Source organism: Marmota flaviventris, chromosome 2, assembly GCF_047511675.1.
Source record: "Marmota flaviventris isolate mMarFla1 chromosome 2, mMarFla1.hap1, whole genome shotgun sequence".
Taxonomy (NCBI): Eukaryota; Metazoa; Chordata; class Mammalia; order Rodentia; family Sciuridae; genus Marmota; species Marmota flaviventris.
The window spans coordinates 45264959-45291182 of record NC_092499.1 but is presented as its reverse complement, the minus strand read 5'-3'; the positions used below and the strand labels follow the sequence as shown (position 1 = coordinate 45291182).

At 33.9% G+C, this 26224-nt stretch overlaps 1 protein-coding gene across 3 annotated transcripts in view; it reads right to left on the bottom strand.

The window, feature by feature from the left end:
• The window catches only part of Akap6 (A-kinase anchoring protein 6), a 578346-nt gene that overhangs the window by 124124 nt on the left and 427998 nt on the right, over positions 1-26224 (bottom strand). For all 3 annotated transcript variants that reach the window (XR_011706597.1, XM_027929539.2, XM_071607828.1), the window contains exons 10-11: positions 22789-22935; positions 19468-19692 (exon numbers count right to left, since the gene is read on the bottom strand). Coding sequence is in view for 2 of the 3 variants with exons in the window: in XM_027929539.2 (XP_027785340.2) it covers positions 19468-19692; positions 22789-22935 (372 nt within the window). In the remaining variant the exon portion in view is untranslated. The remainder of the gene's footprint in view (positions 1-19467; positions 19693-22788; positions 22936-26224) is intronic.

Genomic DNA, 26224 nt, shown 5'->3' with positions numbered 1-26224 from the left:
GTACAAGAGTTAAGAACTAATATTTTAGAGAAGTATTCCTATGATTCTAGAACCATACAGATGGAAAAAATGGGATTCGGGAACTCTAGGAATATATAAAGAATATTGGAAAGAGAGTCAGACTTTGGGAATAAAATTTCTAAAGAGGAGGAAAATGATGCCAGGGAGAAAAAGTCAACATTCGAAAAAAAAATCCTTTTATTTAGTAGTCATTTAATACTCTTGATCTAGAAGGGGCAGAGGCATAGACAACTTTATAAATTTTATACTCTTCATTTTATTTTCATAGCATGTAAAATAAATAGGATGACTTCTTGTATAGAGTTTGGACCACTGGGAATTTGTTTCTTAGCCCTTTCCTTTGCATTTGCAGTGGAAGCCAGAGCATCTTGCCTTCTTTTCACAGGCTTTCAGTATTCCCAGGGATGTAGTAATACTAACCAGACTCTCAGGGTCATTTTGAAATTCAACTAATATGAAATAGAAAATCACTCTTCAACTACTATGTTAGGTAGAAAAGAGATGGTGACTAAATATTAGCCAACCGGTAAACTGCTAGGATGATTATTTAGCTTAAAGCAACATTCGAGAAATTTGTGAAAAAGAAATATAAGAACTTCATTCTTCATCTCATAGCTAAAAATCAAGCGGAGGTCCAGGAACATTTTCTTAAATAAAGCCAATTCTCCTCTTCTGGGAAGAGATAGAACATCTCCTGCCTGTTGTTTTCCCATCCCCTCGAAAAAATTGAATACATGGGGGATTAGTTCTTTTGTTCTCTCTATGTAACATTTTGTCAGCAAGACAGACGATTTAAGCTAATCACACAGGTGTTTTAGTTTATATTTGAGAAGCAACTTGGAATAAGAAACTACAATAAAGGATATTCTCTTAGTTTGGCAATAACTAGTTGTGTGATAGCAAGTAAATGATATAACTTCTTTGTTTCCTTCGAATCTTCTTTTTAAAATTCAATGATCCTTTGGCCTCTAACATCTTCTGGCATCAAATACTGCATAACCTTCTACTAGGTCAGGAAAAATATCATATTGTGGTCTGAGATGGACTTTTTTTTTTTCTTCTTGATACTGAGGATTGAACCAGGGGCACTCTACCACTGAACTACATCTTCGGTCCCTTTTATATGTTATTTTGAGACAGGGTAATCTGCTACCTCAGTCTCCTAAGTAGTTGGGATTAAAGGTGTATGCCACCACTCCCATCCTGAAATGGACTTTAAAAAAAATTATAAAATAAAATTCAAGTACCTCTAGAATAAGTTAAAAGGTGACTCTCATCTTTTCTTATGAACTTCTAGGGTGTGACAGAATATTAATTTTATTTTTATGCCTTTGTCATTTTAATTTATTTTCCTTTTTGCTGACTTTAACTGTGGTCACCTGCTTTAACTGGATAAGTATGAGTTGCAGCCATCTCAATGAAACAACCTTGCTTGGTTTCAGATTCTACTCATGTCATGGTTATGTTCTAACATCTTCAAAGTCTCACCAGAATAACTGTATAGTGAGAATCATACAAGTAAGTGAAGCAAGCACACGTGACTGAAAATTTAACTTCCATTGCTGTGTCAGTAAAATTTTGAAGTCTGTTGCACCTGTATTTTATTGAAGATGAAGATGTCATAACTGAATAGATACTCACTGCTGGTCTTGATGGGGGTCTTTACTGACAGATAAAGGAATAAATGAACTATCCCTCCAATTCTTAAAAGTCATTTCTCCTGGTCATTTTTAGAAAAGAAGGATGGCAGAAGGGGAAAGAGGAACTTGAGTTACTGCCCAGCCTGTGCTTCTCAAAGGAGCTTTCAATATAAGACCTGTCAGTCTCATTTTACATTTATCTGCAGGGCATTAAATTTAAAAAAGAAAGAGAAATCTCCTTGGGGAAGAGAATGTGGTATTCTAAATGTACAGTGTATAATTTAGGATTTAATCAACAGTTTAGAGCATCAGTGAAATTAAGAGAGATAAGTTAGGCTATTTTTTTTTTCCAGATGGGAATAATGATTTATGCCTCCACCCTATCTTAGAGAGGTTTTGGGAGGATTAATGAGCTAATGTCTGTAAAGCTCTTTAAGCTCCTCATATGGAGGTGCAACATAAACACAAGGTGAAAAATGATAGCAAACTCTATACTCAATTTGAGTTCCCAAGGGTAAAGCCCCTGGAAATGAGAAGCTGTTGCAGGTCAAGATGGTAAATACGTGAGTTCCAATGCCAGAGGAGCAGTGGTTTGTTGTCATATATATTTTTAAATAGTCATTAGTAGTTGTAATAAAGCATTTCAACATTTCCTTCTTATCACAGTATTCCTCATGATGATCATTTTTATTTCTATTTGTCAAACAAGACAAGATTATTATCTATATTTTACAGGGAAAAATTGGAATTTGGAAATTGCAAAGACATCAGTGACAATCCTGCACGAGAAATCACTGGCTTGGTAATATTGGATTGTGGCTTTGATTGGGATTCCAAAGATGCAGGCTGCCATCTGGCTCTGCTTGTTTTGTCCTGGGTGAGTCATTTAATTTATCAGACACCTAGTTTCTTTCTCTTTCAAATAAGGAGGCTGAGCTAGTTAGATGATCTCAGGTTTCATTCAGAGATGAAATTCTACAACCTGCTTTGTACTTTAGTATCTAGTAATTTCAAGGCATTGTCTAAATATTATGAAGGACAAGCAAAAAAAAAAATAAAATTTTTTTGATAGGATACATAGTCTGTTGATAGGATACATAGATGCATATTTATACATGCCTGAATGAAATAAATAAGCATACAAACAATACAGGAATTTCTTTAATTACTTACCTCCAGCACTCCACATATGCACATAGTGTTCCGTTCCTTGCCCCAACTTCACTTCAGATTTCAATTTAGAAGTCACTTACTCTAGGAATTTCCTCATCTCTCCCCATGAGAATATATATGATGTCCCTCCCCAAGAATGTTCTATGTATATATTCACTCCTGTCAAATCACATGCTGCATCCTGTGTTTTACTTTAGACTGTGTGTTTCTTGGAAGTCATCTATGAATGGCTCACCACAGTATCCTTGGTACCCAGAATGATGCTTGACAAATGTGTTTGCTTTAAAAAAAAAAAAGGTGTCAAATAAGTGGAAAATATCTCTACCCACATTCCCAAAATAATCTTGAACTGGTTCTTCCTTCTAAACACCAAAATCCCTTCATCCTTATACACCTTCTATTATTTTTAATGCCTCTGTTGAATATACTCCTTTCATTCACAGGGGAGTGGAAGTGAAATAGAGGCAATAGCTATCATTCCAGGGAGAGAGGGGTTCTTTGTAGAATGAGACCCAGGAGGGTCAAAACAGTTACCACGTCCTGCCATTTCTAATCCTGAGACCTCTTTTACATCTAGCCCCCATGAAAGGATGTCAGCAAGATGGTAAAACAGGGAATTTCCAGTGCTTGTCTTCTTACAGACCTTCACAAGAGCTACAAAAAGCAGGTGAGAGATTACGGCACTTGGGCATTGCAAAGAAATAAGACACTGAAGAGGGGAGTAAGGTTTCAATTTCACCTTTCCAGTATTACTCCCCAAATCTAGGCAGGACATCACAGAGAGATACTGTCTACTAAGGAGGAGAGTAAAATAAGCTGCTGACTATCTGAGACTCCAGTGTCAGGCCAGGTCCCAGTATCCCCACAGGTCATGCCACACTAGCCTTTGTAGTCCCAGCATACTCATGGATCCAAATACCAGACTGACACCTCTCACCCCAGTCTCTAGGTCAGCACCTAAGGCCCCAGTTTTGTCTAGCCCTAGGCCAGTCCCTGTGACCCCAGGATTTAGGCCAACACACTCCAGAAGACCAAAGGTCCAAGTCCATGCCAGTAGACCATAACTCTGGGGCAACCCCCATGAACTCAGCCTCCAGGCCCATTCTAGCACCAGGGTGACTGGTGTGGCCCTAGATTCTAGACCAGATTTAGAGAACCAGTCTCTAGGCTGGCCTCCCATGGATCAAGGTTCCAGGTCAGCACACATAGTCCTAGGCTAGAATCTGCTGACCCATACTCCAGACAAACCCTCTGGACACAGAGTCTAGACTGGTGCTAATGGCTTTAGGTTCCAGTGGACCCAGGTTCCAGGTACTCCCTAGCAGAATCAGGGTCCAGGTCTGCCCCTGTATAATCCATCACTGTACTGGCTGCTACATACTCTGGCTCTAAGACTACCTCTATAAACCCAAGGTATAAGCCAGCTCTAGGAACAAGTTCATCCCATAGATTCAAACACTAGGAAAGCCCCTACATGTAGTCTCAAGACGTGTGGAACACCAGGCTCACCTCAGTGGACCCAGTTTCAGGCTTGATTTTATCTCATATATCCATGCTCTAGGTCAGCCTGCCCATGGATCCTACCAGATGTCCCACTCAGGAATCTTAAGGCCAACTGACTGGTAAAGGACTTCTACTGATGAAGTCAGTCTGTAGAGATGAATAGGTGCCTATTTCTTCAAATGTGTAGGCACCAATGCATGACCACAAGGATAATCAGGAAAACATGAATAACACTACCAGATGGAAAACTAAAGCATGGGTAACTGATCCTAAATAGTGGAGAGTTGTGAATAGCCTGGCAAAGAATTCAAAATAACCATCTTAAATAAATTTAGTGAATGTAAAAGGCCACAGAGAGACAACTAACAAATATAGAGAATATACAAACAAAACAAGAGTTCAAAAAAGAGATATAATAAAGAATCAAGCACAATAAAACTCAACTCTAAGTAGATCAAGGACTTAGACACTAGAACAGAGAACCTGTGCCTAACAGAAGCAAAAACAGTCCCAAATCTCCACCATGTTGGCTTAGGAACTGACTCCCTTAACAAGACACCTAAAGCACAAGAAGTAAAATCAAGAATCAGTAAATGGGATGGAATCAAACTAAAAATCTTCTTCAAAGCAAAAGAAACAATCAATTATGTGAAAACAAAGTCTAGAGAATGGGAAAAAATTTTTACCACATGTACCTCAGATAGAGCATTAATTTGAGCATTAATTAATATACATCTACGATATATAAAGAAATTAAAAAAAACTTAACACCAAAAACCCCAAATAACCCAATCAATAAATGGGCAAAGGAACTGAACAGACACTTTATAGAAGAATAAATACAATCAATCAACAAATATATGAAAAAATGTTTAACATCTCTATCAGTTACAGAAATGCAAATCAAAACTACACTGAGATTCCATCTCACTTCAATCAGAATGGCAATTATCAAGAATTCAAGCAACAATAAATGTTGGCAAGCATATGGGGGAAAAGGTACACTCACACCTTGCTGGTGGCACTGAAAATTGGTGCAACCTTTCTGGAAAGCAGTATGGAGATTTCCCTCAGAAAACTAGGAATGGAACCACATTTTGGCCCAGTTATCCCACTCCTCAGTTTATACCCAAAGGACTTAAAATCAGCATACTACAGTGATGCAGCCACATCAATGTTTATAGCAACTTAATTCACAATAGCTAAACTATGGAACCAACCTAGGTGCCCTTCAACAGATGAATAGATAAAGAAAATGTGATAAATATACACAACAGACTATTACTCATCCTTAAAGAAGAATAAAATTATGGCATTTTCAGGTAAATGGATGGAGCTAGAGAATATCATACTAAGTGAAATAAGCATATCCCAAAGAGTCAAAGTCTGAATGTTTCCTCTGATATGTGGATGCTAATTCACAATAAGCGGGTGGAGCTAGGGAAAAATAGAGGTACTTTGATTAAACAGAGGGGACTGAAGGGAGGGGAGAGGGTATGGAGGTAGAAGGATAGAAGAATGAATCAGACATCATTACCCTGTGTGCCTATATGATTACATGACCAGTGTAACTACACCATGCATAACCAGAAGAATGAGAAGTTATATTCCATATGTGTATAGTGTATCAAAATGCATTCTGATGTCATGGGTAACTAATTACAACAAATAAAAAGATAAAAGAATCAAGTAGATATTATGGAGCTAAAGAACACCAGAACTGTGCTGAAAATTTCTACAGAATGCTTCATTAGCAGATTTGACCAAATAGAAAAAAAAATGATGAGATCAAAGATTGATTATTTGAGAATTACCTAATCAAAGACATAAAAAGAAAAGAGAAAGGAAAAAAAATGAAGAAAATCTATAGAATTATGGGACATCATCAAGTGAACGAATATAAACATAAATCTCAGAAGAAGCAGAGGAAGGGGAAGACATTTATTTAAAGAAATGATTACATAGAAATCCCCAAATCTAGGGGCTGGGGTTGTGACTCAGTGTTAGAGCACTTGCCTAATATGCATGAGGTACTGGGTTCAATCCTCAGCACCACATAAAAAATAAATAAAATAAATGCACTGTGTCCACCTACAATTAAAAAAAAAATCTCCAAAGAACCCCAAATTGATTAAATAAGAAACAGCATCCCCAAGACACATAAAGTCTCAAAAGTCAAAGACAGAGAATTTTTGAAAGCAGCAAGAAAAAAGCCACTCATCACCTGAATCAAACTATCAGCAGAGTTCTCTTGTAGAAAAAACTTTGCTGTCAGAAGAAAATGGAGAGATATATTGAAAGTATCAAAAGGAAAAAAGAAAAAAAATTGACAAAAAGGAGCTTTTAATCAAGAATATTATATATGGTAAGGATTTCCTTCAAAAATAAAGGAAAGATAAGAATTTTCCTAGAACAAAAGCTGTAGGAGTTCATCATCACTAGACTTACCTTACATGAAATGCTAAAGGGAATTCTTCAAGTAAAAATGAAGGGATGCTAACAAAGGGAAAACATATGAAAGTATAAACTTCTTTGTAAAGAATATAGTCCAATTCGGAATATCCTACTGCTATAGTGATGCATAAATCACTAAAGTATTAATAATACTATAATAGTTTGATAATAGACGATATTTAAAAGATGTAAGTTGTGACATTAATAACAAAATATGGGAGGAGAAGTTAAAATGTACTGTTTTTATGCAACCAAAGTTATTATCAGCTTAAAAATAGGCTGTTATGTTTTATACAGGTTCATGGTAATCATGAAGGAAAAAAAGCCTACAGTAGACACATAAAAGAGAAAGAGAAAGTAATCAATGCATACCACTAAAAAAAAGTAATCAAATCACAAAGGAAGACAGCAAGAGAGAAAGGATCAAAGAAACTACAAACCAGTAAAAATTTTTAAAAAATTGCTGTAGTAAGCCCTTACCTATGAATCATTACTTTAAATGTAAATGGATTAAATTATCCAATTAAAAGATACAGAATAACTGAATGGGTTCAGAAAAACAAATCCAACTATTTGTTGTCCAAAGAGAACTCACTTTGGCCTTAAAGACACACAAAAGCTGGAAATTAAGGGATGGAAAAATATAGTCTATGCAAATAGTAACCAGAATGGAGCAAGTGTGGCTATATTTATTTCAAACAAAATAGACTAAGTAAAAAAACTGCTAAAAGAGATAAAGATTATTTATAACGATGGTAAATACATCAAGAGTACATAATAATTGTAAGTACCTAAATATATAAAGTAAATATTAACAGAAATGAAAGACAAAATAGCAATACAATAATAGTTGCAGGGACTGGGGTTGTAACTCAGAGGTAGAGCACTCGCCTACCATGCATGGGGCACTGGGTTCAATCCTCAGCACCACATAAGAGCAAAATAAAGATATTGTGTCCACCTACAACTAGAAAATTAAAAAAAGAAATGATAGTTGCAGACTTTAATACTTCCACTTTTAACAATGGATTGATCATCCCAGACAGAAAATCAGTCCATGGACCTGAACAACATTATAGGCCAAATGGATCTAATAGACATATCCAGGAAATTCTATTCAAGAGCAACAGCATATACACATTTTTTTTTAAGCACACAGAAAAATTCTCCAGGACAGATCATATGTTAGACCACAAAAAAATATCAACAAATTCCAGAAGACTGGACTTATATAAAATGTTTCTTTTTAACATAATTGTATGAAAAATACAGATCAATAACAGGAAGAAAAGTGGAAAACTCATAAATATGTGGAAATTAACACACTCCTGAACAACTAGTGGCCAAGGAAAAAATCAAATGAGAAATTGAAAAAACATAAAAAATGAAAGTGGAAAGGCAATATACCATAACTTATGAGATGCAGCCAAAATAATTCTAATAGAGATGTTTATAAACACCTACAACACCTACATTAAGAAGAAAGATCTCAAGTAAGTCATCTAATTTTATACTTTAAGTAATAAGAAAAAAAACTAACTAAATCTTAAGTCATCAAAAAAAAAAAAAAAAAAAAAAAAAAAAAAAAAAGAAAGAAAGAAATAATAAAAACCAGGGCAGAAATAAATGAAATAGACACTAGAAAAACAATACAAAGGATCAATGACACTAAGTTGGTTTTTCAAAAAGATTTTAAAAATTGACAAATATTTAGCTGGAGTAAGAAAAATACATCTGAATAAGATGAAAAAAGGGGATATCACAACTGTCATTGCAAAAATACAAAGGATTATAAGAAGCTACTTGAACAATTATATGCCAAAAAATTGGATAACCTGGAAAAAATGGATAAATTCCTGAAACATACAATATACCAATACTGAATCATAAAGAATAAAAGAAAATCTGAACAGAATGATGGAGATAGAGTCAATATTAAAAAAAACTCCCCAAAAGAAAACAAGAATCTTTTCATGCTTGCATTATACTAAACATTCAATGGATGAAATCCAATAATTCTGAAACTCTTCTAAAGAACTGGAGAGGAGAAAACACTTCCAAACTTATTTATGAGAACAGAATTATTCTCATACCAAAAAGCCAGACAGGGGCACTATAAGAAAACTATAAGCCAGTATCCCTGATAAATGTAGATATAAAAATCCTCAACAAAATACTATAAAACTAAATTCAATAACACATTAAAGGGATCATGCACCGTGATAAAAAGGAATTTATCCCTGGGATATAAGAATAACTCAACATATGCAAATCAGTAAATGTTACAGAATCAAGGATAATGGCCATACCACATGGCCATCTCAAGAGAAGCAGAAAAAGCATTTGACAAAATTCACCATCCTTTCATAATAAGAAATCTCAATAAATTATGTATATATGGACTGACTGGTTTTCAAAATAATAAAGGCCATATATGATAAGCCCACAGCTAACATCATTTTCAACTTCCCCCAAAAGCATGAATAAGTTCAGGATGCCCTCTCACCACTTCTCCTTGACAAAGAAATTAGCAGGAAAAAGAAATAAAAAGGCATATTAACTGGAAAGGAAGAAATTAAAATATCTAAATTTAAGAATGACAAAAACCCTATATACAAAAACCCCAACTCTACCAAAGAAATGTTGGAAGTAATAAATGAACTCAGTAAAGTGCAAGATACAAAGACCACCAAGTAAAATCAATGAACTATTCAAAAGGGAAATCAATAAACAATTCCATTTACAACAGCATTTTAAAAAAACTTAAAGAATAAATTAAACAAAAGTGAAAGATCTGTAGATAGAAAATAATCAAACATTGATGAAAGAAACTGAGGACATACAAAAAATGGAAAGGTACCCCATGTTTATGGATTAGAAGTAATATTATTAAGTATCCATAGTACCCAAAAGAATCTACAATTTCAATAAAATTCCTATAAATTTTCTAAAGGCATTTTTCACATAAGTAGAACAAAAATCCAAAAATTATATGAAACTTCAAAAGACTCCCATATTGACAAAGCAACCTTGGGCAAAAAGAACAAAGCTGGAGGCATCACAACCTGATTAAAAAATAAACACTACATATCTAGGCTGGGTGTGGTGGCATATACCTATAATCCCAGAGAATTTGGAGGTTGAGGGTAGGGGATCACAAGTTGAGCACAGTCTGGGTAACCAATCTAAAAATAAAAAATTAAAAGGTCTGGTGATATATTCAGTGATAGAGTGCCCCAGGTCCACAAGCAATCAATCAAACATAAGTTAGTTGACCAATTTTAAAAAAAGGAAGAAAAGAAACACTACAAAGCTACGGTAATTACAACATCATGATACTGGCATAAATGCATGTAGACAGTCCAATGGAACAGTAAAGAAAAGCCAGAAATAAATCCATATATTCATGGTGAGTTGGTTTTTCACAAGTGTGGCAAGAACATACCATGGGGAAAAATAGTTCTCACTGATCTAAGAAAAAAATGGATATCCATATGCAGAATGAAATGATCCCTTTTCTTATCCTATATGCAAAAATAACTCAAAGTAGATTATAGACTTAAATGTAAAACCTGAAACTGAAGAACCAATAGAGCAAAATAGGGGACAAGCTTCTTTACATAAGTCTGGACAATAATTTTTTTGCCTATCATTTCCAAAAGCATAAGAAACAAAATAAATAAAGAAAAAAAGACAAATGGGATCACATAACAAAAAACTGCACAGCAAAAGGAACAACTGAGAGAATACCTAAAGAATAGAAGGAAATACTTGTGTACCATACATCTGATAAGGGGTTAATATCCAAAGTATATAATGAATTCAACTCAATGACAAGAAAACAAATAACATAATTAAAAAATGGCAAGGAACGTGAATAGATTTTCCCAAAAGAAGACAAACAAATGGCCAAAAGATATGTGAAAAAATGCTCAATATCACAAATCATCAGGAAAATACAAATCAAAGCCATGATGAGGTAACAAGTGTTGGCAAGGACATGGAGAAAAGGGAACATTTGTACATTATTGATGGGAATAGAAATCAGTATAGCCATTATGAAAAACAGTATGACAATTCCTCAAAAAATTTAAAAGAATTACTATATGATCCAGCAGTCTTGCTTTGGGGTATACATTCTAATAAAATAAAATCAGCACATCAAACAGGTATCTATGTTCCCATGGTTAGAGCAACATTATTTACAATAATCATGATAGACAATCAATCTAATGGATAGATGGATGAATAGATAAAGAAAATGTGGTAAATATATACATACAACAGAATACTATTTAGTTTTTAAAAATAAGGAAATCCTGCCATTTATAACAATATGGACAAATCTGTAAGACATTATACCAAGAGAAATAAGCAAGGCACAGAAACAAACAAACAAAAATTACTGTAGGAGCTCAGTTACACTAGAATCTGAAAAGGACAAACTTAGAGTAGCAAAGAATAGAATTATGGTTGCTAGGGGCTGGGAAAAGGAATCAATCAATTTTTAAAAAACAAAGAAAAGAAACACTACAAAGCTACAGTAATTACAATATCATGGTACTGGCATAAATGCATGCATATCATCCAATGGAACAGTAAAGGAAAACCAGAAATAAATCCATATAGATTGGTTAAAGGCTACAAAGTTTCAGTTATAAAGATGAAAAATGATTAACTATGTGAGATGATGAATGTTGGTTTGACTTAGTCACATTATAATACATGCATATATTAAAATATCACATTGAACACAATAAATATATACAATTCTTATTTTTCAGTTAAACTTTAATAAAGATGGGTGGGGGAGTAATCCTGCTTCCTCCTCCCTACTATAATTGAACTATTTCAAGCCTCCACAATATAGTGTCACTTAAATTACAGAATAGTAACTTCCTAATGGGTCTTTCCCTTTAAAGGATTGGCACAGGCTCTTTAAGCCTACTCTCTTGATTAGGAATACTGAAGATATCCCTAATTAATGAGCAAACTGTAGGTTCCTTGTCCTGCATTCAGTCTCACCCAATTCTCCAGTTGGTTACAATATGCATCAGTATCAATATATAATATGTATCAGTATCAGTATACTGCATAAATATGGTCTATACTTTCTTATCCCTGAATTTCAAACTAAAGAAAATCTACATCTTCCATTTCTAGTCTCAGACTGAGATATTTGTACAGGGGACAATTTGTATAATTTCAAAGAGGACCTATTTTTTAAAAAATATTTATTTTTAAATTTTTAGGTGGGTACAATATCTTTATTTTATGTGGTGCTGAAGATCAAACCCAGTGCCCCACAGGTGCTAGGTGAGCACTCTACCACTTAGAGATACTTTTTGTCCTTTTGAAGCATCATTTTCAATGAAGTAAACATGGATGCTGGGATACAGAATTGGCTGGATCCAATAGAAATTTGTGCCAAACTAAAAGTATTGTTTAGAGGAATCAAATGGCATCTATAATCGAATAAATCTACCAATGGGCAAAGATGGCTATTACCAAAACCAGAATGTGAGAATCAGAGGGAATCTAGAAACCAAACCAAAATTAACAAATAAAAATTTACAAATAAAGAAGACTAGGCAGAGGTAAATTATTTGCTAGAGATTACACAACTGAAAGTCCTAGACTATAATATTATCAACTAACAGAACCTGTTGAAAGTACTCAGTAAATACTATCAACTGATCAATTATAAAGACATGATGCTGAAAAGTTGCAGAAGCTGACTGTAATTCAATATGAGCATGAAAAATTAGTCTTGTTTGTCTCTTTAATTGAAGATTAAATGTGTGTGTGTGTGTGTGTGTGTGTGTGTGTGTGTGTGTAGAGCAATGATCTTGGAGACATATGAAGATGTAAAAATAGTTTACAAAAGGTTAGAGAGACAGAAGGTGGGGAAGAAAATGGGCTCCACTTTAAAATGGTTTGCCACCTTACTCAAAATCTGAAAAGTAGCCCAAAATGTGGAGAATTGCCCTTTATTTGAGATCTGGTTTTCTGTACCTAATAAAGAGCTGTCCCTTCCACAAGTCAAAGTGCAATCTTGAGAAGTATACTAACTACCTCCTTTTTCCCTCTAGTCTTCAGAGAGAAAACAATTCTCTTGTGGTTTTACCTAGATAGTAATAGGTCAATGATCCAATTAATAGATAATTCAGTTCCTATAAATTATATAACTCACCTAACGTAATTGAAACTCCAAGGGATTTGCTGTGTCTATTTACTACAACTCTTCCATATTAAACATAAATGCCAAAAAAACATGTATGAGTTCATGCTTTAGTAATTATAATGATGGCAGCTAAAATATATTGATCTCTTACTTGGCAGGCCCTATTTTAAAAAGTTTTCATATATATTATCACATTTAACACTTACAACTACTCTTCAAGGTATTGTTATTATGTTTATTTTTGAGATGTAAAATCTGGGGCTTTAAGAAAGAAAAAAGGCAGAGCCAGCATAACCTAAGCATTCTGGGAACCCACATGCTTAAGCCTCTACACTATGGTGGATCAGATTCACTGCTCCAGTCCTATATTTGCTAAAGCAGAGAACATGGGAACAACTTTGCAATTCTGTTCTCCTAATTTTGTCCTTATCTGAGTTTATTAACAAAGAAAATTACACTGAAGTCACGTTAAGAGATCACTTAAGAATAGAAACATTCATCACTCTGGTTTCTGAGCCATTGTCTGATATTTAAGGCAATGAAGAAAGAATATGTGAGTTTTCCTTTTCTTATTTCTAGATTAGAATGGCAGTCTTTGACTTCCATAAATCTGGCTTATCCAATAACAACAATACAAAAGATGCACATAAATTGAGCACACACTTGTATCTTTGTATTTTTACATCTTCAAATTAGGGCAGAAGACCCACTTCAAAGGAATATCATTCAGCATCTTTTCCTCACAGAAGGTCTGATTAGAAAGGATTTGGCCTTTATTCCATTTTCTTTTACATTAGAAAACTGCTCTGGAACTGCCTATAAAAATTTCCTTTGGGTCTTTCCACCACCCTCAGGCAGTAATATGAATAGGATTTATTTAAATATAACATTGAATTTCAACCTTAACCCAGCCAATTTTTCTTAGAAGTCAGTTCTGGATTATATCCAATTATTTCCAGGGATATATTAGGTGACAATTTTTTTTTATGTATGGGGGTGGAAATCTGATAAGAGTTTTTTTAATGAATATACATAGTTTTCTTTTGATTAACATATATGGTTAGTATAATAGTTTCTTAAAAATTATCTAAGACCTATATAAAGGAAAATCATCTAATGTCTGTTAATTTTTAGTGTTTTACATGCTTTGGTTATAACCAGATTACATTACTGTAATTCTTTGTTTGCAGCTTTGCTAATAGCATCATTAAAAATTTTGTAATGTCTCCAGGATAGAGTAACATAGATAATTCAGGCACCTGTAAGAACCATGGCTACTTTTCTCATGTATCAAAATTTCCAAAGTATTCTCTCCTGTCTTTCAATCTAATCTACTTTAAAATGTAAATTTTGGTGCTAGGTGAAGTGGAATTATTTATGCTGCCAATGAGATAGGTTATAGTGGATATGGGAAATTTTCCCTAAATATCATAATTACCTTGGCCTTGTTTTTATTTTTAGAAATTATGCATTGAGATTTTAGGAAATATTTCTTAAAGCATGGACTGTGGTTAGGGGTTTAATTTCTCTATTTTGCAAAATTATGTTAGTGGTATTTCTTTGTAAAGTAATTACTTGGTAATACTGCACATTTCATAGTCAATGTGAATCCTTTTCAAGGCTCTACTCTGAAAATTTGATTTAAAAGATTTATAACATTGACTCAATGACTTCCTTTAGCCAGCTGTCAAGTATTCAGAAATGGGAAGGAACAATGGAGTATGTTACCAGCTAATGTATTTTTCTCTTTCCAGAAATAGAACTTTGACCAAGGGAATGTCACGTTTACAAAAGTAGTGATCAATTGTGGAAAGATTTGTAGGTCTGGATATTAGTTCTATCATCTACTGACTGTATGAGGTTAAGCAACTTACTTCAATTTCCCTTCTTCAGTTTTTACTCTGTAAGTAGGAGATAATAATACCACCTGCCTCAGGATGATGATGAGGATTAAACAAACAAATGCAGGTAAAACATTTAGAAACTGTGCCTCATACCTTAAGAGCACTCAGTCAGTATTTGTTGTGGTTACAGTTACTAAAAGAATGCTTCATCTTCCTACTGCAATTCTAGTGTAGTCTCCATTTTTAAAAGGAGGTACAGATAGCAGCCATTTACCCATTTATAATAAATTTTGTAATCTAGAACACGGTCAGGAAACTATGGCCTGTGGGTCAAACCTACCCACTGCCTGCTTTTAAAATAGTTTTATAAATTAACTTCATTGAATACGGCTGTATCTATTCATGTGCATATTGTCTGTAGCTGCTTTTGCATTAAGATGGCAGAGTTGAGTAACTGCGATGGAGATCATATTATATGGTCTTTCACGGAAAATGTTTGTCAACTCCTGGTTTAGAATAAAACAAAGTTTTAGTGTTTCTTTGAAAGGTCATCAAATGACAGAGTGGGAGATTATTTGAATTTATACCAAAATGCCATTGTTTTCACTCTCTGTTTTTAGTTGTCATGTGAATTCAAACAAGTTCCATTTATTTTCCACAATTCAAGCTCTTCATTCATAAAAACATGTAAATACACATAAGAGAAGGTGTTCATAATTTTTATCTTATATAATTATGGTACATGTTAAGTATAATAACATGGAAAAGAGTATATGGTCAAATTTAAATTTCGAAGCAAATCTGGGGCATTAATCACTGACAGGGTTACCAAATCTATCCCACTCATTCACCTTCTTCATGACAGGATCTTATGACAGGTCTAAACTTGCCTTTCTCCGGCTGGTTCTGGGTCCAGGCTAGCACTGTGGACTTCTGCAGTTATAGTGACAGATAATTTCATCCCAATTTAGAGCCTTTAGAATAATGAGTTTGGTTTTGGGATGCAAGGACACATGATTAAGTAATTATATTCTTTTCTCTCTGAAGGGTCATCATTAAAAAGCAGTGATTTCTAGCCAATGGCATTAAAGCTGCTCACACACAGCTCTACAGTGCCCTTTGCCAGCTGGCCTCATTATATCCTTGATATGCTTGCTCTCCTGCATTTTGTTGTCATCGTGTTCACTTCTTGCCAATTTTGCATTTCTGTCCCAGGGCTTCACACCTTTATGTTTCTCCTCCTTTGCTGGGCTTCAACTCTTTCTTTTTTGGATAGAATTTTCTCGTGTCTAATTCCACATGTACCATACTTACTGCTTTAATGAAAAAGGAAACGATCCACAGTTGCTTTTCCTTTTCCAAAAACTTAAGATCCTGATCTTTAGTCATATCCCAGATCAAGCTATGTATACGAAATGCAGTTCTGTCTACAATGTGAAGGGCTTTCCTTTTGGTCTGAAGCACTCTCTTTCCTGTTCTTCTGGATAGTGCACTGTGATTTGTCTATCATTGCTCTCGGAGTCATATAAAGGAATTCAGTTGTCTTAAAAGCCTGAGGTTTTTAGATGGAGAACAACAAAGTTAAAGCCTATGGATAAAGTCTGCCCTCTTCTGTGTGACCAATGACGGAAAGAGATGTGGGAACCCACAGGAAGAGTCAGAGCACAGCAGTTTTCAAACATAAAGGTTCTATAACAACTCTCATATTTGAATTATTTTATCACTGAGAAAGGCAGAGGGTATCTGTTTTTTGGATTTATGGCAAATAAAAAGTTTTCATTCTGTATATGCTTGTTACCAATTATGATTTTGACAGGTTATAAACATATTATATTGTTATTATTTATTATACATATTTGGTTTCACTCTTTCAATGAATGTGGTAAGACAGAGAACACTTGATTAATCATATACAAAGAAAAGTAACTAGAAATATTTAAAATTCTCACTATGAAAGACATTTATACACGTGTGTAAATTTTTCTTTAAAAACAAGAAAATGCTATGCTAGACCCTTTAACTATCTGATCAAACTCCTCAAGCTCAACTTTAGAAAGGAAATAGAGCTTTAAGGTTATAAAGAAAAATCATCAGTATTTTTAGGGCTTTATCACCTCAAAAAGTTTGAAAAGTTTCAATTTAAAAAATTACAGAGAAAAGAAGTTTGCACTGACATAGAACAAAAATTCAAGCCCAAACCACAACTATCTTCCCAACCCCCAAATATCTTCAATAGCTAAAGCTAATTTGCTACTCTGGCCAAACTGCTAAAGGCAGTGACTGATAAATCGCCATAAAGAAACAATGAAACCTAGTTCTGTCCCAGTTTTCTTTCTGAGTCATCTGATATGGAAGGATACTCAGTGAATATCAATAAATACTAAGTTTGCATAGTGGTTCAAAGAATGGACTTTAGAGTCTTATTACTGGACTTAAAATGCCAATTCTACCATGCATTAAAGGTGACCCTGGATACAGAAGACTTAACCTTCCTGTGCCTTTGTTGCATATGAAAAATCAGGATCTAAATAGCAGTCCTATGTTGCTATTAGGATTAAATGAGATACATGTAAATCCTCAAAATGGAATATTATACTTTTTCAAATAAGTAATTATAATCATACTCAACAACATGAATGAATCTTGGCATTATATTAGTAAATGAAAAAATTCTGCAAGACAATTTATAGCAAGACTATCTTTTTAGAAATTTAAAAATAACTGAAATAAAAATACACTTTCCTATAAAAGGGAAGGAAGAGAATAATCAATATGGGGTTCAAGATTACGACAAACTTAAGGGAAGAAAGCAGGGGATGGAATGGGGATGAAGAACCATATGATTATGTATACATTATTTTTAAAGTCCTACCTTTTTAGAATAGGAGATTCTCTGTGATAATTGTATTATTTAAAAATAGCTAAATAAAGTGCGATATAAAAGCAGTTTAATGAATAATGACACTGAAAACAAGAATGCTCCACAGTAAAAATACATGTCTTTGAAGAAGAGAATAGAATGGCAAAACCATGTGATGGTCTCCACTGTAGTTTAGAAATAAAACTTCTATGATTATTTTCAGTTACAAAAATGCACTTGGTAAATAATGAATTAGGTGTAGTGACTATTCCCCTAGTGGCTAGAGAGTGGTAGTGCAACTTTAGCAAAAGAGTGGAATGCCCCCCACCTCCACCTATCTCCTTCTCTCTTTGCTTCTGAAGTTCTTTCAAATTTTTACTGGGACCTAGCTAAAAATAATGTTGTCACTATACAAAGTCAAAGTATAAAGCTAATTTCCTGTGGAAAAGACAACAAAATTAATGCGGAGCCTTTCATGCTTCTACCTATAGTAATAGCAAGTAACAGCAAATGATCTATATATAAAACATAAAACATAAGTAGGTAGGTTGATCAATAATGGTCGGAACAAACTTCTTGTTGTTTACAATTATTATATAACACTTTTGGGTGGGACAAGTAAAAAATGACAAATTGTGTGGGTACTAATAGGTTTTAGACTATAAAACCCACTTGTCTTGTCAAGATGTTTTCACTTTTCAGTTTGATCTTGTCAACTAAATAGCAGAAGAGGAGGTTTCCAACCAAGACAACATATAAATGTGTAATGTAGACAATTTATTGGGAAGTATTGTGGCCTTACTTTGAGAGTGACTCCTCTTGGGTTCCACCATGAAGCAAGATGAGCCTGCCTATATGGCAAAGGGGAGGTGAACCACAGGGGACTAAATTCTCTAACAGATTGCTGGGTGGGGTGAGATGAATAAAACCTGATCCTGGAAGGTTTTGAGAAGAAATGGTTGCTTGGTCCCAAGAAGTTCTTTGTTTCTTAGCTGTCCTGTTTCTCTTAATACCTTTTACACTAGAAAGTTTCTTGCCACAAAATTCAAATTCTACAACCCCAAAGCCTCAGGCTGATACCAGCCAGAACACAAATAATTACAATCTTTTCAGGAGGGTTCAAGCAGTATGAACAAGCTAGGACGATATGATTAAACATTCAAATGTTAAACTGCTTTTGAATAGATACTGTGTAAAGAATAGAAACAAACCAGGGGAAATGCTTCTCCATGGATATGAACATGAAAACAGCTGTGTTGCTAAGGAAAGTATTATCCTACAATAGAATATACTATAATGTAGGAACCTCTTTTACTTTATTTCTGTCCTCCATAGTTGACTCTTCCATATGTAAAAATTATGTTTCTTTTTGTCAGCATTAATGGCCTTAAATTAATTCAGGTGCTTTGATCAGACCAATTTATAAAACTATTTTTAGTCAAGTTTTTTATAGAACATTTAGGTCTACCTTTCAAAGTCCCCAAGTAATCTTTGGGTGTTTGCTGATCTGCTTTTAATTTACCAAAGTCCTCCCTCAATAGGAAATGCATAAAACACACAAGTAGCAGAGACTTTTCTACAATGTGTATTTGATATGCTTGATGTTCATCTTTATACGCATATAGATATTAGCATATAAGAAATGTGGAAGGCATCTATAAATTCAAGGAAACATTTAAGCAAACAGTGATCCATAGATACATGGGCATAATACTTTATGTAGTTGATAAATATTTCATCTCTACCATAAAGAAAGCTTTTTATCAACTTTGATTGTTTTTTTATTACCTTAAAGTATTGCAGTTGTTTCTCAGCATTCATTGTTCCTTCCTTTTCTTGTCTCAGGCAGGAATTGAAGATGAAAAGCTCTGTATCTCTTAGCCACCCTTTCAGTTCTTTGATCCTGACCTCCAGCTGCCTTACCAGGCTTCCGCTTTCAGGAGAAAGCAGGTCACGTGAACCCGACCCACTGTGCCCTGCCATTGTGTCCTGGATCTTCTCTCCTAGGGTTTTCTAATGTATCAGATTCAAAAACAAAAACAAAACAAAACAAAACAAACACCAACAACAAAAACAAAATCATGTATTAGCTGAGGTGACAAAAAAAAAAAAAAATCATTAACAAGAGCTACATTGAAGTGTCCAGTAGTACCTTTCACCTCACTACTGATAATTAGTTTAGGCCAGCTTGCTATCCCATTTGGGATTCAAATTCTCAGACAGTGTGCATTTTTCTGACTGCCAGTGGATGCTTAAGAAAACCTCATCCACTTGTACCTTCCTTTTTAACAGAAAGGAGATTTAGTCCAAAACTTCACTATGGTCATAGATAAAAATTCATTTGAATATTCATGACAAGAATTTATAGTAAAAAGTTCTCTACATAACCTGTTCAAGAGATAGAAGTCAGAGTTTAATCAATATATGAAAGAGCCCAAGAGTAGATTGTGCAGAGAATTAAGTTCCTTCTTTTGTTTTGTGAAGTACAATTTCCCAAACAATATGACAGAGGACATTTAAAAAGAAGTAGACTCCTTGGTGCTGATGTTGATTTTTACTTGACTGGGAAATTGTTCAACCCCACAATTCTTCCCATTTGGCATTTTGCATGCTAGATGCTATACTGTATGTGTTAAAATAATGCCCAACTCACTCTGCTAGAAGCCTACTTAGATTAACAACTATGACATGAAGGTGCCTTGGAACTGGTTCTCTTTTCTTTTCTTTCTTTCTTTCTCCCTCCTTTGGTGGAAAGCACTCTCTTTGTAGAATTAACAGGATTTAATCGATAATGATAATTCAAACCTACAAAAGTAGCTTTAAAACACAAATAAAATTAAATCAACAAACATTCATCTGCTGTGTAGTGTTCTGTAAATAGTATTTTTAGGAGATTGTAACAGAAAAATAGTCTTTCTTTGCAACACCCTTGTATTTTCATGGTGCAAATATTGATAATTTGAAGACCCTCAGTGGAATCCAGATTTAGCTATTGTTTTTATGCTGTAACAAAAGTAGCAGCAGGAGGTGAAATCAATGCCCTTGGAGGGTAGGGTCACAAAAAAGAATTTATTGCCACTTTTTTGTTCTGGAACAGTTTGCAATCATAAATTCTTCATAAACAGAATACTTCAGAGAATGGTCCGTCTTCATAAATATACGACAGAGGACATCAATTTCATTTAATTCACAATTTGTGTCAGCACAGCAGATGCCAATGCCTGCCTTGATAGGGTTGTTTAATATGCAATTGAGACAGAGTAATATGCAGCACAGGGGACAAAATTTCACAGATTAAACTGTACGCACCACTGACATTTCATTCTAATGTATTTCCATTCCACACTGTTCACCTTAGATGAAAGTAATATTAAAAACCATATCCCTCTATTTTACTATTGTTAGAAGTTAAAATCCTTGTCTTTAATTTTTTTCATGCCAATTAAAATGTAATCAAGCCAATTAAGAGTATGCCTGGGTGGTGTTAGTGTAGCACAGGTTTTGTATTATAAAATCTTTCCTTCATTCTACTCTCCCCCCCAAATCACTGCAAAATGGTGTATTGTATTTGAATGATATTTTTATCAAAAATCACAACCATTTTAAGGCATCTGATCCATAAAAGATAGTTAAACAATCTTTTTTTTTTCTCTTCAATATGATGCTGATTTAAAATTTTTGTGGTGGAAGCAATATAAACGACATATTATGAACAGTTTTCTAAAAAATGTTAGTTATGTATCAAATTAGCAAAAGATATATTAAAATGCAATGTCAACAGACTATCAGTTTATTGATGAAGCAAATAAAGTTGCTGTTGTTATCTATTTAGTAAACAACCTTTTAAAATGTCATAGACTAACCGCATTTCTCATGTCTGAGATCAGTGAATCCTATAAAATTTAGTAGGTTCTGACTTACATCACCATAAAGTGGAAGACATTAATTACTATTAAAAGGCAATGTAACAATAGATTAGAGTAAGAACTTTTAACATTTTAAGTTACTTTGCACAACTGCAGAGTGTAGAGAATTTAGATGAGAACCAAGGACTTAAAGTTGCAGTTTTTTAATCACCTAGATTAAGCCTGACATAAACTCAACGCTGGCATTTCTCCAAGTCATCAAGGTACATGGAATGCTTCTAATTCAAAATATTTTTGGAGTATTATTTCTTCAAAAATAATTTTAAAGAGGCAGAAAAACGGAAGGCACGAAAAATTAGGCTCCATAACTGACACCACCCATACTTAGCTGTTCAAATTAATCATTTAGGTAATTGACAAATTTAGCTTACCCTTGATTTGAAGTGAAGGCAATTTAAGGGAGAAGCTGATGAAAAAAAATACAGGTTAACTTCTCTCTCTGCTGTCTTCCAACAAAAGGACAGCACTGTCTCCTGCACAGTGCCACCCTGGTCTCTGGGTAACAGAATCTCTAGATTGCTTTTTTGCCAGATTCTTGCATCTCAGTCTTTGGCTGAGACCCAGCCCATCATTGCGTGAAATGAATTACATGAAACTTTTTTCTTTTCTTTCTTTCTTTTTTTTTTTTTTGCTTTTGTTAAAAGTGAGCTGGAAATTGAGGCAAAAAACAGAGGCTGATTTAATTCTGCATTTCAGATTTAGGTCAAATTTGCATCTTTGTTTTGGTGCTTTAGTGGGACTTGAAAGCTGTAGTGACAACTCCACTTTTCATCTTAAGGGTACAGTAAATAGTTAAACAGTAGATGTCTCTAACATGTACCTTCAGAATAAATTCTATTAACATTCACTCAAGCATGACAGTCAGTGTATATCAGATATACTGTATTATAGTTGACTTGGTGCATACCCATAATACATGGCATATTTTACTTACTTTTTATGTATTAAAGAACCAAAATTATTAAAATCTGAGAGGAGACAAGCTCAGAATTTTTAAAAAAAATCAACGGAAGAGGAAAAGCAGTGTTTTCCACATAATAGCATGAATAGCTTGTTTGAAATGTAGGTAGTGAATTGAAAGAGAGAGATATTTGTGCCTCAAATTAGAAATCAGACAGATAGAGTACTTCACTACACAAAAAATGTACACATAACCTACAAACAGTAATAAAAATGCAAATACCCCAAGCAGTTCCCATTTTTCATTAATTGAATCCACTTTTTCAAGGAGGTCATTTGGTAGTAAAACGCCACCTTTCTTCAAAGCTTCAACCTTACTAAGCAGCTCCGTCTTTTTCAGGTGCCTGATGGACATTTCCACACTGTATCGCTAAAACGAAAAGAAAGAAAGAGATATCATTAGGGAGAGAGGTGTTCTTAGAAAAATCTTTGAGCAGAGTATGTAATGCTTATGGGTGGGAAAGTTTTTATTTCCAATAAAATTTGTAAGGATAATGAACTTAAACTAAGTACGTTGAGTGGTTGAGGAATATTGCTAGAAACAGTTAAAATATATTATGCACATATACACAAATATCTAATTTATGTATTGAGTTGACAAAGATTTATGTCTTTTTAAATCAAGTTTACATATGCATTTGATCTTTAATTGAAGGCATCCCAAACGGGAAAATATCCAGTTTTGTAGGATTTAATATTACAGTTAATTTTGATCAATATTTGGCTCCAGAGTGCTGCCTGTCTCATGTGTCCCCAAAATAAGTTGCAGTGGTTTAAATAAAATTATCAATGAAAATTATGTGACTTCTTTCTTATAAGTTGCCTGAGTTCTCAATTAACATTCTGTTTCCATTTTTCTTTTACTTAAAATCTCTATGTGGGCTTAGGGAAGAGGTTCAAATAGAGAGGAAAAAGAAGATCAATGTTTGGGGAATAATTACAAACTATACCTCTTTATTGGTCATTGTAAAGTGTTTCCAAAAATTACAGTTGATTACAGAATCCTCTTCCTCAATATACACCATATTCTACAAACTGTGAAGTGATCTCTCTTAAAAGATGTTTTGAGGGAAATAATGTAAGAGCTATTTAATATGACAGTTACTATAGTGATTCTCTTGAAATAACTATACTTGTATAACTTCATAGTTAGAAAGTCTTATGGATAGCTATAAATAACTATGGCTATATTTTTAAAATATATATGTAAAAATACCTCGGAGTAGAAAAATTATATTCTCTTTAAAATATTAAACATACTTTACATTTTTAGAATATTTTAAAAATATAATGGCAATTCCAAAACTTCTTTCTTTGAAACACCAAAGTTAGGTCACTGAGTTCCATGGTAGCACTCCTCTTTTTCCAATTGAGCAAGGTTGCCCTAAGGTAAGCACCCTTATCAGATCTAATATGAAACATTTTTGTCTGGGCAAAGTAGCATTAATCAGTGAGTTCAAAACATACCCAAGCACTTGGGTAATTTTATTCACCTTGGAAACATGATATTATATAAAATCCTAAACTAAAATACAATTGGAAGCAGCTTAAAGGAAAAGAGGGTATGAAATTACTGTTTCAGTTAATAGATTTTCAGCATTTGCGTGCATATGTTTGCATACTTTTAGTTTCATATTTTAATCTTTCATTTACACTAAACATGCACATCATTTGTATTATGTAAACTTCTCCAAATGTTAGTCATTTGTGGATCACAGAACAAAATGTTTTAAATGAGGTGATTTAAAGCATTTCATATTATTAATGAATGTTGATCAGGATGTCAGAGTATCCAAAATTACATGAATATGCATAGTGAAGAAAATCAAGGGGTTGCTTTAGAGCGCTTTCAGAATTTGGCCTGTGATACATGGGAAACTCTGATTGCATTTTCTAATGACAGGCAATTACCAGGACCACGTTACTTTAATACAGAAAACATACTGTCCACTTGAGTTTTGGGGACTCAATACTCAATAAGTATTCTAGAAACCCAGATAGGGATTTATTTGTCAGAATGATAACCGAAGAAGAGGCCAATATGCTTTATGTAATCAGATTCCCATGTAAAGATTTACATAACTAATTTGGTAAGACCTTGACATAATGTTGGGGGAACCAGTATTTCAGGGAGGCAGAAAAGTCCTGTTCAAATCTTTTACTTATGCCACATGTGTTAATAGACAGAGGGAGTTCTCTGGCTATGACACCTGGCAGTGGCCTCTACCATTTATCATTTTTACTTGTGACAACTCATTTCTCTTTAGCCCAACACTGAATACCTCCTACACAGCAAATTTGTCAAGAAAGAAAACAGTTTAGATGTATCCCACAAAAATCATATTTTTATAGTAATAAAAATATAAAAAGCAAGTAATTGCCAGATGCAGTGAAACATGCCTATAATCCCAGCTCCTTGGGAGGATCACAAGTTTAAGGCTATTGTATTGTTAATTGGACATTGTAATACATTGGTCATGTATTGTTAGTTGGACATAGATTACATTATCTTTAATATAAATCATAATACAAATATTAAAAATGAATTGCAAATTCCCTAATAGGGAAATTTAGAGAGGCCCTGTCTCCAAATAAAAAAGGGCCAGGGATGTATCTAAGTGATAGAGTACCCTGGTTCAATCTCCAGTACCAGAAAAAAAAAGTAATTAATTTGAAATGGGTTATAAGTAGTTACAGCAATATCTTCTAAAATGATTATTATATTTAAAAAATATTGTCTTTATGTATGCTCTTGTCCCTATGTAGCCTACTACATAAATAGCCCAATGAAAGAGATGATATACGGACAATGTCTTCAAACTATAAAATCTAAAAGAATCTAGTTAATGGTTAGATATATTGGTATATGTATAAAAGAATGTCATGTAATTTAAGGTGAAAATATTTATATTTTAATTTATGAAGCACTCTAAATATTGGATTTGATAAGACTTAGGGTCTTAAGCTGTATGTGTAATAATACCAGGAGGGTTATATTTTTATTGACGATAGTATGTTTTTATTCTTCTCTACCATCTTTTCAGAAGCATTAGAGGGGGAGCAATGACAGCCAGCTCTATCTGTTCTCAGTCATGCTATCAAGTAGGGCTACTTTATCCTGTGGTGGAAAGATAATTTAATCTTCATATTCATTCCACCCACAGCAGTAAGTGAGCAGAGGTTGCCCCATTGTGTCCTGTAGTCTGGGGATGTTATGATATAGACTACTCTTCAATAGCCAAAAATGAGATTAGCAAAGTTAAAGTCAGATGGCTTTTCTTGAGTGCTAAGGTAAATAAGCATCCAGTATTTAATTTCCCCATAGCACCTGCTGTGGGCCTCTCTGTCTAGTCAAAAATAAAATATACTCTATTGAAAGGGCATATTTACATTATTAAGTGTATTTGCTTGGCCAATTCAATTTTGACTAATGAATCCTCCTAATAGATTTGTGAATGATCTAAATTAAAGACACAGGACACTACTATCCTAAATGCTAATCCAGTATATATAACTATAAAACATTTTTTAAAGAGTTAAAAAATAACCAGAAATAGTATTTCACTGTTCTAGTATGAATTAAAGAAGGTTTTAGGAAATTCTTACTGAAGAGTTTCCTTTTTACAGGCACAAATGATAAACTGAATTATAAAACAAAG